Source organism: Gadus chalcogrammus, chromosome 11 (assembly GCF_026213295.1).
Source record: "Gadus chalcogrammus isolate NIFS_2021 chromosome 11, NIFS_Gcha_1.0, whole genome shotgun sequence".
NCBI classification, from domain to species: domain Eukaryota; kingdom Metazoa; phylum Chordata; class Actinopteri; order Gadiformes; family Gadidae; genus Gadus; species Gadus chalcogrammus.
The window spans coordinates 27,180,452-27,196,334 of NC_079422.1; the positions used below are offsets into that span (position 1 = coordinate 27,180,452).

At 51.2% G+C, this 15,883-nt stretch overlaps 1 protein-coding gene across 1 annotated transcript in view; it reads left to right on the forward strand.

Moving 5' to 3' along the window:
- Window positions 1-7: 7 nt before the first annotated feature.
- Window positions 8-15,883, forward strand: part of LOC130392389 (selenocysteine insertion sequence-binding protein 2-like) — an 18,525-nt gene continuing 2,649 nt past the window's right edge. Inside the window, exons 1-16 of the mRNA XM_056602872.1 lie at window positions 8-630; window positions 900-1,016; window positions 1,190-1,427; window positions 1,613-1,688; window positions 2,390-2,853; window positions 2,958-3,048; window positions 4,016-4,182; window positions 4,689-4,808; window positions 5,003-5,092; window positions 6,373-6,505; window positions 8,372-8,535; window positions 8,992-9,244; window positions 10,201-10,277; window positions 10,349-10,428; window positions 11,458-11,678; window positions 13,303-13,457. Coding sequence (XP_056458847.1) covers window positions 943-1,016; window positions 1,190-1,427; window positions 1,613-1,688; window positions 2,390-2,853; window positions 2,958-3,048; window positions 4,016-4,182; window positions 4,689-4,808; window positions 5,003-5,092; window positions 6,373-6,505; window positions 8,372-8,535; window positions 8,992-9,244; window positions 10,201-10,277; window positions 10,349-10,428; window positions 11,458-11,678; window positions 13,303-13,457 — 2,403 coding nt within the window. The 5' untranslated portion in view covers window positions 8-630; window positions 900-942. The remainder of the gene's footprint in view (window positions 631-899; window positions 1,017-1,189; window positions 1,428-1,612; window positions 1,689-2,389; window positions 2,854-2,957; window positions 3,049-4,015; window positions 4,183-4,688; window positions 4,809-5,002; window positions 5,093-6,372; window positions 6,506-8,371; window positions 8,536-8,991; window positions 9,245-10,200; window positions 10,278-10,348; window positions 10,429-11,457; window positions 11,679-13,302; window positions 13,458-15,883) is intronic.

Consider the following 15,883-nt stretch of genomic DNA (forward strand, 5'->3'; position numbering starts at 1 on the left):
TGCTTCGTGTCGATCAAAGCGATCGAGAGTGGTTCCACGGACAGAGACGTCCAGTCTGTCTGTGACCTGGGGTCTCTCCCAGGCGTCTCTCCCAGGCGTTCCCCTCTCACTGAGGTACGCCTGGAGCGGGTGATCAAAGTCAGCGAGAGATGGGCGGGACTTTCAGTTAGACGGGTTTAAAGGCTAGAGAGAGGGCGGGACTTCCGATGGAGGGTTACTTTCCCTTTTCCGTTACATGTTTTCGATATTTCTTTGCACATTTTAGGGAATACTCTATATGTGCTCTCTTTGTCGTCGTCTTTGTTATTCTTTTCATGTTCTCCATTCTCTCTCCGAGGATTGTTGACCGGCACATAGAGCACATAGGATGTGAGAGAAAGGATATTGCGTTCTGGTATTACGGGATAACGCTCTGATCCAGGGTCCTCTCCCAGCCCGTCTGTGACCTATGGAACCAGGAGGCTAATGTTGACAGCTAGCGGCTGTTGTTTAAGATACATGCTAATGTTAGCCAACTTCCCCTGCACTGTGGCTAGTTGAGGTGTAAGTTCAGCCAAGATTTGCCCGCTTAAACACTTTTCCGGATTGCAAAATGAATGCCAACTGACCACCAGCCGGCGTTCTGTCGAAGTAAGATGGAATTTGTTCTAAAGTGTTATATTATTGTCATCTGAATCGGTTGTGAGGGGAATCAGGCGCTCGGGTTTAGATGTTGATACTGCCAGAGGATCGCGGTATGATTCAGTATGATTCATTATAACATGATCCTGATCGGGTCCCGCCGCGGTCAGTGAACCAAAGTAAAGTGACACTAAAGCCCGCAGCAGGGAGCCCTGTTACAAAGGAACCCTGTTAAGGAGGACCCCTCTGTTGTCTTTACCTTACTGTTGTACTTCCAGGAAAGTGAGCCGTCTACTCAACACTCCCCAGTGGGCAGTGAGCATGGAGCCGTGGGAGAGGACCGACACCCGGGCAGCACCCATCTCCCTCCCTAGTCCCTACGTCACCAATCCGAGGTGCCCTGACCTGATGGTCTTTGCCTTTTAATACAATAAACTGATATCCCGTCAGGCATCTGTGCAAGTTGTTTTTCTCGTTGTGTTGTTGTAGTTTTGGACGAAAAGCATTCTCTAAATAAGATTAAACAATTTGATTTGATGTTTGAACTTTGTGTCCCTCTGAAACTCAGGACCAGTCCGTTGTTTATGAGCCCGGGACTGAAGTCTGACAGGACTGAGGGAGGGACTGAGGGGAGAGGAGGGAGGCCAGGCAGGAATGGGCCCAGCAACCCTGGGGACAGACGGAACAGGAACGATGCTGACAGACGGACTAGTGACCGACGGACGGGCGACGCTGGGGACCGACGGACCAACGACGAAGGCCCCCTGCCGCACACCGCCTCGTCTAGATGGGATCCACAAACCAAGGTTCATCATTCACCCTCGTATATATATATATATACTGTATGTGTATGTATGTATGCATGTATATATATATATGCATACATACATACCTACATAAATATTTACGTGCATACATACACACTGTACATAACATGAAGGTCAGATGTGAATGAAGGCATTTACATCGGTTTCTGTTTCCATGTCCACAGAGAACGAGGCACCCAAGTGAACCCCAGTTTAAGGACCGAAGGTTTGGCCAGAGATCCCCGGACGGAGCAGCAAGAGGTGATCAATGCAGACGACTCTATCATCATTAAGGACGTGGTCGCACTGGCTTCATACACGCTGCATAATCAATATAAAAGAAAGAACTGCAGACTAAACTTGGATTTAGATATGGAACAGGACATGTGTCCCATGTGTAGGATAACGGTAGAGCTACTTTTCTTTCGGTGCCGGACTACCTTGATGTGGTGACTTCATGCCACCAGCCTGTGTTTCCTTGAGGTGTGGCGTTCCACTCCTGGAGTTATTGGTTGGCGTTATTTGTTATTAGTTGGTTATTAAATGGAATACCTTGGGTTCACCACGTCCTACGCTCTATGGACCAGGTGCCTGATCAACACACACTTTATGTATTATAGATGGTTAGATCTATGTCTTAGAGTCCTGAATAAGGGTGGAGCCAAACCACAGCCCCGATAAGAGACCTTCTCCTTGGACTGGAATGCTGGCTGTCCTCTGAGAATCTCCCCTTTGCTTCAAATGCCTTCCTTTATCTTTTTACCAGATGACTGATAAAGATAAGACTTTAAGAGATGAAGGCAGAGCTCTTTGGTGCGCGGTGATGTGAGCGGGTGGAGCCTGTTCTTCCTGTAGCACCACCTGCATTTCTTCCTGAAGTTAAATTGAACCAATAGAGAACTTCAATGTGCTGTGTTACAAAACGACCCCCTGCAGCGTTTCCGCTTGTGGTTCCTCCTCAGCTCCGAGGGGCCCCAGGTCCGCCCCCGGCCCTGCACGGAGCCACGGGGGCCCTCCGCGCACCGAGCCGCCCGTCAGGGGCCCTCCCCACGGGGGCCGGCCCCACGCCAGCCGGGTCACCTTCGAGGTCAAGATGGCCGATTTCCCTGAGCTGGCCGCCGCAACGCCAGGAACCTCTGCCCCGCCCGCCCCGAGCTGGGGCCAGAAGCCTCCCACCCAGGGGCCTCACACCCAGGGGCCTCACACCCAGGGGCCTCACACCCAGAGGCCTCACACCCAGGGGCCTCACACCCAGGGGCCCCCCTCCCAGGGGCCTCACACCCAGGGGCCCCCCTCCCAGAAGCCTCACACCCAGGGGCCTCACACCCAGGGGCCTCACACCCAGGGGCCTCACACCCAGGGGCCTCACACCCAGGGGCCTCACACCCAGGGGCCTCACACCCAGGGTCCCGTGTCTTCTAACAAGGTTGGGGTTGCCATTGGTTCACCTAAGCTGTACTGGTCACTGATTGGATGGAATGGGGTAATCTGTTATGAATGAGTAACTAATTTGAGTCGTTTCCTTTGTAGACGCAGTCCGTTAACGAGAGGCCGGCAGGAAGTCCAGGCCCACGCAGACACGCCCGTGATGTCAGACCTGTGTCAGCGTCTCGCTCCCCTGGTAGGATCCTCGTACCTTGGGTCTAGTACCTTCCCTCAGCATTAACACAGGGGCCCAAAGACTGAGGATAGTCACTGAAACACAGGCTGATAGTCACTGAAACACAGGCTGATAGTCACTGAAACACAGGCTGATGGTCACTGAAACACAGGCTGATGGTCACTGAAACACAGGCTGATAGTCACTGAAACACAGGCTGATAGTCACTGAAACACAGGCTGATAGTCACTGAAACACAGGCTGATAGTCACTGAAACACAGGCTGATGGTCACTGAAACACAGGCTGATAGTCACTGAAACACAGGCTGATGGTCACTGAAACACAGGCTGATGGTCACTGAAACACAGGCTGATGGTCACTGAAACACAGGCTGATGGTCACTGAAACACAGGCTGATGGTCACTGAAACACAGGCTGATAGTCACTGAAACACAGGCTGATGGTCACTGAAACACAGGCTGATGGTCACTGAAACACAGGCTGATGGTCACTGAAACACAGGCTGATAGTCACTGAAACACAGGCTGATGGTCACTGAAACACAGGCTGATGGTCACTGAAACACAGGCTGATGGTCACTGAAACACAGGCTGATGGTCACTGAAACACAGGCTGATGGTCACTGAAACACAGGCTGATAGTCACCGAAACACAGGCTGATGGTCACTGAAACACAGGCTGTTGGTCACTGAAACACAGGCTGATGGTCACTGAAACACAGGCTGATGGTCACTGAAACACAGGCTGATGGTCACTGAAACACAGGCTGATAGTCACTGAAACACAGGCTGATGGTCACTGAAACACAGGCTGATGGTCACTGAAACACAGGCTGACATCTCATCCTGAATGTTCCATTGATGAAGTAGACCCGAACTGGTTTTGGGTCAGGTTGAACGTGCTCAGCCGAAGGACTCCAGTTTAAATGAAGCTCCAGGCTTGACTCCTGTGACTGTCTGCTGTAGACGGGGGAAGGCTCCATGCTGTGAAACCAGGCCCTGTGAAGGCCTCCTCGGGGGGCCTGGAGAGACCGGCCTCTGCCTCCACCTCCTGGGCCAATGTGGCCTCCCAGCCTCCGAGGAAACCCGCCCCGAGAGAGGACCCCTTCATTGCCGCCCAGGTACCCGCCCAGGTACCCACCCAGGGCCTGTTCGTTGAACCGTGTGATGTGTCGGGGATCTGGGGGAAAGTACCTCAAAGTTAATGTTTCAGCACTAGCACAGAATCACATGAAGATGGTTACTTTTTATTTCTGACAAATGTGCTTACAGTCCGTTGCTTGGGATAAAAGCGTCTGCTAGATGCTCGAAATGTGAATGCACTTTCATACGTTAATAATCGCCGCTGTAATATTCAGTTGTAACCCCGACCAACTCCCTGGTACCAAAGTCCCCTCGCTTTGATTTAAATGAATCAAATCCTGGATTAATTCTTTGGACACAGAGCTTTATGCCACATTCCCACTTCCTGTACGGTTCCATTCCCACTTCCTGTACGGTTCCATTCCCACTTCCTGTACGGTTCCATTCCCACTTCCTGTACGGTTCCATTCCCACTTCCTGTACGGTTCCATTCCCACTTCCTGTACGGTTCCATTCCATTCCGTACCCAAGGTACATTCCTGTTTGATCCGTCCAGGAGGAGCAGGAGGACGGCTCGTCGGAGAGGAAGAAGAGGAAGAGGAAGAAGAAGCCCCCCCGGACCTCGGAGGAGGAGCCTGAGGAGCCGACGCCCCTCCAGGAGCCGCCCAAGTTTGAGGTCTGAGTGATCACATGTTCACCGTCAGGGGCGGGGTCAGGTCAGGGGTTAGGGGGCGGGGCATGGTAAGGGGGCGGGGCATGGTGAGGGGGCGGGGCATGGTGAGGGTGCGGGCCAGGGTTAGGGGGCGGGGCATGGTAAGGGGGCGGGGCATGGTGAGGGTGCGGGTGCTGACGGGTGTCTTTGTTCTGAAGGACGAGGAGGAGTTCCCAGACCTGGGCCGTCCCTCGGCTGGAGCCTCCAGACCAACGGCCAGCAACCCCACGGCCCCCCCGGGGACTCAGGTCAGAGGATACTCCCACACTATACTACTGTACTACTGTACCATACTATACTACTGTACTACTGTACCATAGTACTACTATACTACTGTACCACAGTACTACTGTACCATACTATAATACTGTACTACTGTACCATACTGTACTACTGTACCATACTATAGGACTATACTACTGTACCATACTATCGTACTGTACCATACTATACTACTGCACCATACTATAGGACTATAATACTGTACCATACTATAGTACTGTACCATACTATACTACTGTACCATACTATAGGACTATACTACTGTACCATACTATAGTACTGTACCATACTATACTACTGTACCATGCTATACTACTGCACCATACTATAGGACTATACTACTGTACCATACTATACTACTGTACCATACTATAGGACTATACTACTGTACCATACTATAGTACTGTACCATACTATACTACTGTACCATGCTATACTACTGCACCATACTATAGGACTATACTACTGTACCATACTATACTACTGTACCATACTATACTACTGTACCATACTATAGGTCTATACTACTGTACCATACTATACTACTGTACCATACTATAGGACTATACTACTGTACCATACTATAGTACTGTACCATACTATAATACTGTACCATACTATAATACTATACTACTGTACCATGCTATACTACTATACTACTGTACCATACTATAGTACTGTACCATACTATACTACTGTACCATACTATAATACTATACTACTGTACCATGCTATACTACTATACTACTGTACCATACTATAATACTATAATACTGTACCATACTATAATACTGTACCACTATACTACTGTACCATACTATAATACTATACTACTGTACCATATTATACTACTGTACCACTATACTACTGTACCATACTATAATACTGTACCACTATACTACTGTACCATACTATAGTACTAAACTACTGTACCATACTATAATACTGTACCATACTATAATACTATAATACTGTACCATACTATAATACTGTACCATACTATAATACTGTACCACTATACTACTGTACCACTATACTACTGTACCATACTATACTACTGTACCATACTATACTACTGTACCATACTATAATACTGTACCACTATACTACTGTACCATACTATAGTACTATACTACTGTACCATACTATAATACTGTACCACTATACTACTGTACCATGCTATACTACTGTACCATGCTATAGTACACCCCCTGATGTTCTCGGTGTACTTCCTCTGGTTCTCCAGAAAACTGAGAAGGCCTCTGGGAAGAAGAGCAAGGTTCCTCTGCAGCTGGACATCGGCACCATGCTGGAGGTGCTGGAGAGGAAGCAGCAATCCCAGAAGTCCAAACACGATGCCAAGCCACTCTACCTGTCAGGTAACCACACCCCAAAGCTGTCCCCGTGACCTGTCTCTGTACTGTCTAACCCCTACCTGCTCCTTAATGACCTGTCTCTGTACTGTCTAACCCCTACCTGCTCCTTAATGACCTGTCTCTGTACTGTCTAACCCCTACCTGCTCCTTAATGACCTGTCTCTGTACTGTCTAACCCCTACCTGCTCCTTAATGACCTGTCTCTGTACTGTCTAACCCCTACCTGTTCCTTAATGACCTGTCTCTGTACTGTCTAACCCCTACCTGCTCCTTAATGACCTGTCTCTGTACTGTCTAACCCCTACCTGCTCCTTAATGACCTGTCTCTGTACTGTCTAACCCCTACCTGCTGCTTACTGACCTGTCTCTGTACTGTCTAACCCCTACCCCCTCCTTAATGACCTGTCTCTGTACTGTCTAACCCCTACCTGCTCTTTAATGACCTGTCTCTGTACTGTCTAACCCCTACCTGCTGCTTACTGACCTGTCTCTGTACTGTCTAACCCCTACCCCCTCCTTAATGACCTGTCTCTGTACTGTCTAACCCCTACCTGCTCCTCAATGACCTGTCTCTGTACTGTCTAACCCCTACCTGCTCCTTAATGACCTGTCTCTGTACTGTCTAACCCCTACCTGCTCCTTAATGACCTGTCTCTGTACTGTCTAACCCCTACCTGCTCCTTAATGACCTGTCTCTGTGCTGTCTAACCCCTACCTGCTCCTTAATGACCTGTCTCTGTACCGTCTAACCCCTACCTGCTCCTTAATGACCTGTCTCTGTACTGTCTAACCCCTACCTGCTGCTTACTGACCTGTCTCTGTACTGTCTAACCCCTACCTGCTGCTCACTGACCTGTCTCTGTACTGTCTAACCCCTACCCCCTCCTTAATGACCTGTCTCTGTACTGTCTAACCCCTACCTGCTCCTTAATGACCTGTCTCTGTACTGTCTAACCCCTACCTGCTGCTTACTGACCTGTCTCTGTACTGTCTAACCCCTACCCCCTCCTTAATGACCTGTCTCTGTACTGTCTAACCCCTACCTGCTCCTCAATGACCTGTCTCTGTACTGTCTAACCCCTACCTGCTCCTTAATGACCTGTCTCTGTACTGTCTAACCCCTACCTGCTCCTTAATGACCTGTCTCTGTACTGTCTAACCCCTACCTGCTCCTTAATGACCTGCCTCTGTGCTGTCTAACCCCTACCTGCTCCTTAATGACCTGTCTCTGTACCGTCTAACCCCTACCTGCTCCTTAATGACCTGTCTCTGTACTGTCTAACCCCTACCTGCTGCTTACTGACCTGTCTCTGTACTGTCTAACCCCTACCTGCTGCTCACTGACCTGTCTCTGTACTGTCTAACCCCTACCCCCTCCTTAATGACCTGTCTCTGTACTGTCTAACCCCTACCTGCTCCTTAATGACCTGTCTCTGTACTGTCTAACCCCTACCTGCTGCTTACTGACCTGTCTCTGTACTGTCTAACCCCTACCCCCTCCTTAATGACCTGTCTCTGTACTGTCTAACCCATACCTGCTCCTTAATGACCTGTCTCTGTACTGTCTAACCCCTACCTGCTCCTTAATGACCTGTCTCTGTACTGTCTTACCCCTACCTGCCCCTTAATGACCTGTCTCTGTACTGTCTAACCCCTACCTGCTCCTTAATGACCTGTCTCTGTACTGTCTAACCCCTACCTGCTGCTTACTGACCTGTCTCTGTACTGTCTAACCCCTACCTACTCCTTAATGACCTGTCTCTGTACTGTCTAACCCCTACCTGCTCCTTAATTACCTGTCTCTGTACTGTCTAGCCCCTACCTGCTCCTTAATGACCTGTCTCTGTACTGTCCAACCCCTGCCTGCAGTGGGAGGAGCCTGTCCCGTGAGTCTGAAGCAGCCATTGGTCCAGAAGAAGGGGGCGTGGCAGCAGGACAAGTTTGCGCACAACCCCCTCGACTCGACGGTGGTGGTGAAGAAGGGCAAGCAGAGGGAGGTGCCCAAGGCCAAGAAACCCACCCAGCTGAAGAGGGTGAGCCCCAGCCTCACCACTGGCTGGCTGGCTGGCTGGCTGGCTGGCTGGCTGGCTGACTGGATGGGTGGATGGATGACTGACTGACTGACTGACTGACTGACTGACTGACTGACTGACTGACTGACTGACTGACTGACTGACTGACTGACTGACTGACTGACTGACTGGATGGATGTTTGACTGACTGGCTGGATGGATGGATGTTTGACTGACTGACTGGCTGGCTGGCTGGATGGCTGACTGACTGACTGACTGACCTGACTGACTGACTGACTGACTGACTGACTGACTGACTGACTGGATGGATGTTTGACTGGCTGGATGGCTGACTGACTGACTGACTGACTGACTGACTGACTGACTGACTGACTGACTGGATGGATACCTGTCTGACTGACTGGCTGAGGTTAATAGTGTTCACGGTTCGCTCGTCTGTTTCTTCCGCTCCTCCAGGTGATCCTAAAGGAGCGAGAGGAGAGGAAGCAGAACCGGCTGCTCCAGGAGAGGGTGGTGGACCCCAACCAGGACCCCAGACCGGACCAGGACAGGGCTGTGGACCCCCACCAGGACCCCAGGCCGGACCAGGACAGGGCTGTGGACCCCCACCAGGACCCCAGGCCGGACCAGGACAGGGCTGTGGACCCCCACCAGGACCCCAGGCCGGATGAACCCTCAGCCGGAGAGCAGGCCCTGAGCGGGGACACGGGTTAGTGAGCCACTCCCCTCCCGGCTCCGGGTTCTGGGGAACCATCAGTTCAGCGTTTCCTTCATCCTCTCCATGAGCCCAGAAGCTCAGAGCAGAGGACCGTCGTGGCGTCTGAGGGGTTGCACGGTCTAAAGGACTTACTTAGTTACTTACTTTGTTACTTACATGTAACTTGGTTACTCAGGGGTTAATCTAAACCGGGAAAGAGGGGCGCTGCGCCTACTTGTTTCAACCCAGCGCCTCCTTGTCGAAAATTTTAAATTACTTAAAATCTCCCGGAATGGAGAGCGAGCGAGCAAGACCGCGCACAGGAGACAGACGTGCTCCTAACCGCGTTCGCATCTGTGTAGCGAGCGCGCAGCACAACAGAGAGGGATCTAGAAACTGTGCATGAGGCAGTGTGCACGTGAGCCTCAGGCGCCTCCTGATTGGCCTGGATCGGTAAGTCAACCAATCAGTTTACAGTGTAGGCGGGCTTTTATCTCTTCTCCCGAACCAAATTTATCAGTTCAGTGAATCTGAGAGTGTCTGAGAAGAAAGAAAATATAGCGTTTGGTGACTTAGTTTACAGTGTTTTTAAAATGTCGTGCCGCGGGTGAAGAAAGCAAGGATTGTCTTGCAAATTTTCAAAAGCTCCGCACCGCGGAAGGGGGGAACCCCCCCCCCCCCCCCCCCCGTCAACAATCCTCTGCCTAGGGCCCCCACACTCCCTAGAATCGCCCCTACCCTCGCCATTGATGTTTGTAAGTTACTTACATACTTGATTAATTAGTAAGTTGCTTAGTTACTTGTTTACTTACAAGTTACTTACTAGTTACTTACTTAGTTACTTACTTACTAACAGTTACTTACTTGTTGCTTACTAGTTACTTACTTAATTACTTACTTACTTGATATTGTTACTTATTGTCTTACTTAGCTCTTGTGATGCTGCTTCCTGTTTCCTGCCCTGCCAGGGGAGGAGCCAGCGGACCAGAGACACCTGGCCGACTCAGACGCTGAGGAAGAGCGAGAGGAGGAGGAGCAGCAGGAGGAGGAGCAGCAGGAGGAGGAGGTGGAGGAGGTGGAGGAGGTGGAGGAGGAGGAGGAGCCTGAGGGACAGCCAGAGGAGCCGGCCACTGTGGAGCCCTCCCCCCCCCCACCCCCCACAACCCGCCCAAAATCCACAGCAGGAAGTTCAGAGAGTAAGAACCGGATCTCCCTGGTGTGACGCTTATATCCAAAGCAACTTAGAAGAAGTACATTTATCAGAAGAAAGAGAAACAACAATGTATCTCTGTGGGTACAGTGAGGATGTTCATAGAACCAAGTGCCAAGCACTAACCATCACTAGGTTAACCCATTCCCTGTAGACAACAAGACAGCTGGGGTAAGACGCTACACAATGATAAGGACTATTTCTAAGTGCCAGGCCGTGCAACACACAGCTAGTGCGTAAGAGAGGGCAAGGGGGAGGCTATGCAGAGTCTAGGTGACCTCTGAACAAGTGAGTCTTGAGTCTTTTGCGTTAGACGGTGAGCGTCTCTGCGGCCCTGACATCGGCAGGAGGATCCACCTTTGCCTGCTCTTAGCGACGGCGGTACCAGACGTTTAGCTGAAGAAGTTGAGCTTAGCCCTTAGCTGAATGTGTGTCTGTGTGTTTGTGTGACTTCGATTTGCATATGGACACCTGCTACTACGCTAAGGTACTCAAACACCAGCCACTGGTGAGTCGTATATGCCAATTGGGTTACCAATGCAAACTTTTATCTTTAATCTTTGGAAGCTTAGGTCATATCCACAAAAATGTGGTTACAGTTCTGCGGTGGGTGGGATTACATAAGAAGGAAGCCAAAAGAAAAAAGAATTGCTCTGTTTCAGCCACCATAGGTAGTATGCAAATCTGGACACAAAGATGTTTTGTTTATCCGTACATTTTTCGGTGTGATATCTTATCAGCTTATCATGTAGGTCTTGTAAAGGCATGTACGCTTCCAACCTGTTACAGGTTAACCCATTCCCTGTAGACAACAAGACAGCTAGGATAAGACGCTGCACAATGCTAAGTACTATTTCTAAGTGCACATTTAGCTAAGGGCTAAATGTTAGCTAAGGGCTAAATGTGTGTGTGTGTGTGTGTGTGTGTGTGTGTGTGTGTGTGTGTGTGTGTGTGTGTGTGTGTGTGTGTGTGTGTGTGTGTGTGTGTGTGTGTGTGTGTGTGTGTGTGTGTGCAGCTACTGCAGCCAGGTCCTGAGTAAGGAGGTGGATGAGTGTGTGAGTGCGCTGCTACGCGAGCTGGTGCGTTTCCAGGACCGGCTCTACCAGAAGGACCCCATGAAGGCGCGCATGAAGAAGCGTCTGGTCATGGGTCTGCGCGAGGTCCTCAAGCACCTGCGGCTCGGCAAGGTCAAGTGTGTCGTCATCTCGCCCAACTGTGAGAGGAGCCAGTCCAAAGGTACGCCCCCCCTGTTCTGCTCTGGGCTACCATTAACCTGGGGTGGGTTGCAGCCCAGTTGCAGCAGCCAAAATACGAGTGTTTCCCAAAAAATCTCCAGCTAACACAGCCATACGTGGCTGACCGCTCCGATGTTTAGCTGCGTTCTTATCAGCTCAAACAGAGTGAACACATGTTTTCTGGAGGTGGAGTTCGGAGTTGCTCTGAGGCATCCAATCATTCACTGGTGGAAGCCTCAAACTTTGATATGGAGACCACATGCTTATTATACAGTTGTGGTTAATATTCGCCAACTTGATTCTGTCTGGCCTAACTATCCTTTGTATAAACATTAGAAACAATTTTGGAAATAAAGCTTGACACAACGTTTTGTTTGGAAAAAACGTCACATGAATTTTTAATGACACTGGCGATTTCATCAGCATCAGCCTATGCAACACAATATAGGGTCGACAAACGGCTGATACGTTTATGGAAGAAAGATCATTCAAACAATGAGTTTGGTGAGAAATCTGTTTGTCGCCTCTGGTGTTCCCAGTGTTTACTGGGAGAGGTTGAGTGTTTACTGGGAGAGGTTGAGTGTTTACTGGGAGAGGTTGAGTGTTTACTGGGAGAGGTTGAGTGTTTACTGGGAGAGGCCTCATTAGAACTGGTATTGGTAGCTGGTATGATTCTTAGAGGATCTGGGGCCTTCCCAGGTATAACGACTCATGGACTACTGCTCAGTCAGCCCTGCTTCGGCTCGTTACCAAGAACACACTTTCTGCTAAATGCGGGCGGGATGCTGATGAAGAGAGTGATTATAGTGATGTAAGTGCACTTGGCATTGAGTTTAATTGATGATGTTAAAGAGGAGGGGGTAGAGAATGATTAGAGTGATGTAAGTGCACTTAGCATTGAGTTTAATTGCCGTGAGAGACTTCACATCCAAGGAATGGGATTTGGTATTTAAATGTAGAAAATCAAGATCATGAATACAAAAGAAAAATGTAAAGGATATAAAATATAGATATAAACAATGTATACCAAATACATACCTAATATCAATTTACATTTGAGGCATTTAGAAAACGCTTTTATACAAAGATTCAGATACAACTTTATTGTCATTGTGCAGAATACAGAGACAACGAAATGTAATGGTACATCTAAACAGAAGTGCAAAAAAGCATTACGGTGCAGTTTGAAGATTATTTGTCATATAATCTAATATAAGTACAGTATGGTATGAATAATAGGGTGGGATAATGCCGGAGGTTTGTACAGTCAGATAGCTCCTCCTCTATCGTGTGGCTCCTCCTCTATCGCGTGGCTCCTCCTCTAACACTTGGCTCCTCCTCTAACGCTTGGCTCCTCCTCTAACCCCTTGCTCCCCCTCTACCCCGTGGCTCCTCCTCTAACTCGTGGCTCCTCCTCTAACCCCTTGCTCCCCCTCTACCCCGTGGCTCCTCCTCTACCCCGTGGCTCCTCCTCTAACTCGTGGCTCCTCCTCTAACCCGTGGCTCCTCCTCCCCTAACGTGTGGCTCCTCCTCCCCTAACCCCTCGCTCCTCCTCTCCTAACCCTTGGCTCCTCCTCTAACGCGTGGCTCCTCCTTCCCTAACGGCTGGCTCCTCCCCGTCCAGGTGGTCTGGACGAGGCGCTCCACACCATCATAGAGACGTGCCGGCAGCGGGCCGTGCCCTTCGTGTTCGCCCTCTCCAGGAAGGCCCTGGGCCGCTGCGTCAACAAGGCCGTGCCCGTCAGCCTGGTGGGCATCTTCAACTACGACGGGGCGCAGGTCAGACCCCCTACCGCCTCCACCCAGACCCCGCCCGACCGCCTCCACCCAGACCGCCTCCACCCAGACCGCCTCCACCCAGACCCTCCACCCAGCCCGACCGCCTCCACCCAGAACCTCCTACTCCTCCACCCCGACCGCCTCCACCCAGACCCCGCCCGACCGCCTCCACCCAGACCCCCACCCTACCGCCTCCACCCAGACCACCCGACCGCCTCCACCCAGACCCCGCCCGACCTCCGCCTCCACCCAGACCCCCACCCTACCGCCTCCACCCAGACCACGCCCGACCGCCTCCACCCAGACCGCCTCCACCCAGACCGCCTCCACCCAGACCACCTCCACCCAGACCGCCTCCACCCAGACCGCCTCCACCCAGACCGCCTCCACCCAGACCCCCACCCTACCGTCTCCACCCAGACCCCCACCCTACTGCCTCAACCCAGACCGCCTCCACCCAGACCGCCTCCACCGAGACCGCCTCCACCCAGACCCCTCCCTACTGCCTCCACCCAGACCGCCTCCACCCAGACCCCTCCCTACTGCCTCCACCCAGACCGCCTCCACCCAGACCCCTCCCTACTGCCTCCACCCAGACCGCCTCCACCCAGACCCCTCCCTACTGCCTCCACCCAGACCGCCTCCACCCAGACCCCTCCCTACTGCCTCCACCCAGACCGCCTCCACCCAGACCCCTCCCTACTGCCTCCACCCAGACACCCACCCTACCGTCTCCACCCAGACCCCTCCCTACTGCCTCCACCCAGACCGCCTGTGTTCATGAGTGTTCATGTGTTCACCAGGACTACTGACCCCTAGGAGGAGTGTTCATGTGTTCACCAGGACTACTGACCCCTAGGAGGAGTGTTCATGTGTTCACCAGGACTACTGACCCCTAGGAGTGTTCATGTGTTAATGTGTTCACCAGGACTACTGACCCCTAGGAGGAGTGTTCATGTGTTCACCAGGACTACTGACCCCTAGGAGGAGTGTTCATGTGTTCACCAGGACTACTGACCCCTAGGAGGAGTGTTCATGTGTTCACCAGGACTACTGACCCCTAGGAGGAGTGTTCATGTGTTCACCAGGACTACTGACCCCTAGGAGGAGTGTTCATGTGTTCACCAGGACTACTGACCCCTAGGAGGAGTGTTCATGTGTTCACCAGGACTACTGACCCCTAGGAGGAGTGTTCATGTGTTCACCAGGACTACTGACCCCTAGGAGGAGTGTTCATGTGTTCACCAGGACTACTGACCCCTAGGAGGAGTGTTCATGTGTTCACCAGGACTACTGACCCCTAGGAGGAGTGTATATGTGTTCACCAGGACTACTGACCCCTAGGAGGAGTGTTCATGTGTTCACCAGGACTACTGACCCCTAGGAGGAGTGTTCATGTGTTCACCAGGACTACTGACCCCTAGGAGAGTGTTCATGTGTTCACCAGGACTACTAACCCCTAGGAGGAGTGTTCATGTGTTCACCAGGACTACTGACCCCTAGGAGGAGTGTTCATGTGTTCACCAGGACTACTGACCCCTAGGAGGAGTGTTCATGTGTTCACCAGACTACTGACCCCTAGGAGGAGTGTTCATGTGTTCACCAGGACTACTAACCCCTAGGAGGAGTGTTCATGTGTTCACCAGGACTACTGACCCCTAGGAGGAGTGTTCATGTGTTAATGTGTTCACCAGGACTACTGACCCCTAGGAGGGTGTTCATGTGTTCACCAGGACTACTGACCCCTAGGGAGTGTTCATGTGTCCACCAGGACTACTGACCCCTAGGAGGAGTGTTCATGTGTTCACCAGGACTACTGACCCCTAGGAGGAGTGTTCATGTGTTCACCAGGACTACTGACCCTAGGAGGAGTGTTCATGTGTTCACCAGGACTACTGACCCCTAGGAGGAGTGTTCATGTGTCCACCAGGACTACTGACCCCTAGGAGGAGTGTTCATGTGTCACCAGGACTACTGACCCCTAGGAGGAGTGTTCATGTGTTCACCAGGACTACTGACCCCTAGGAGGAGTGTTCATGTGTTCACCAGGACTACTGACCCCTAGGAGGAGTGTTCATGTGTTCACCAGGACTACTGACCCCTAGGAGGAGTGTTCATGTGTTCACCAGGACTACTGACCCCTAGGAGGAGTGTTCATGTGTTCACCAGGACTACTAACCCCTAGGAGGAGTGTTCATGTGTTAATGTGTTCACCAGGACTACTGACCCCTAGGAGGAGTGTTCATGTGTTAATGTGTTCACCAGGACTACTGACCCCTAGGAGGAGTGTTCATGTGTTCACCAGGACTACTGACCCCTAGGAGGAGTGTTCATGTGTCCACCAGGACTACTGACCCCTAGGAGGAGTGTTCATGTGTTCACCAGGACTGACCCCTAGGAGGAGTGTTCATGTGTTCACCAGGACT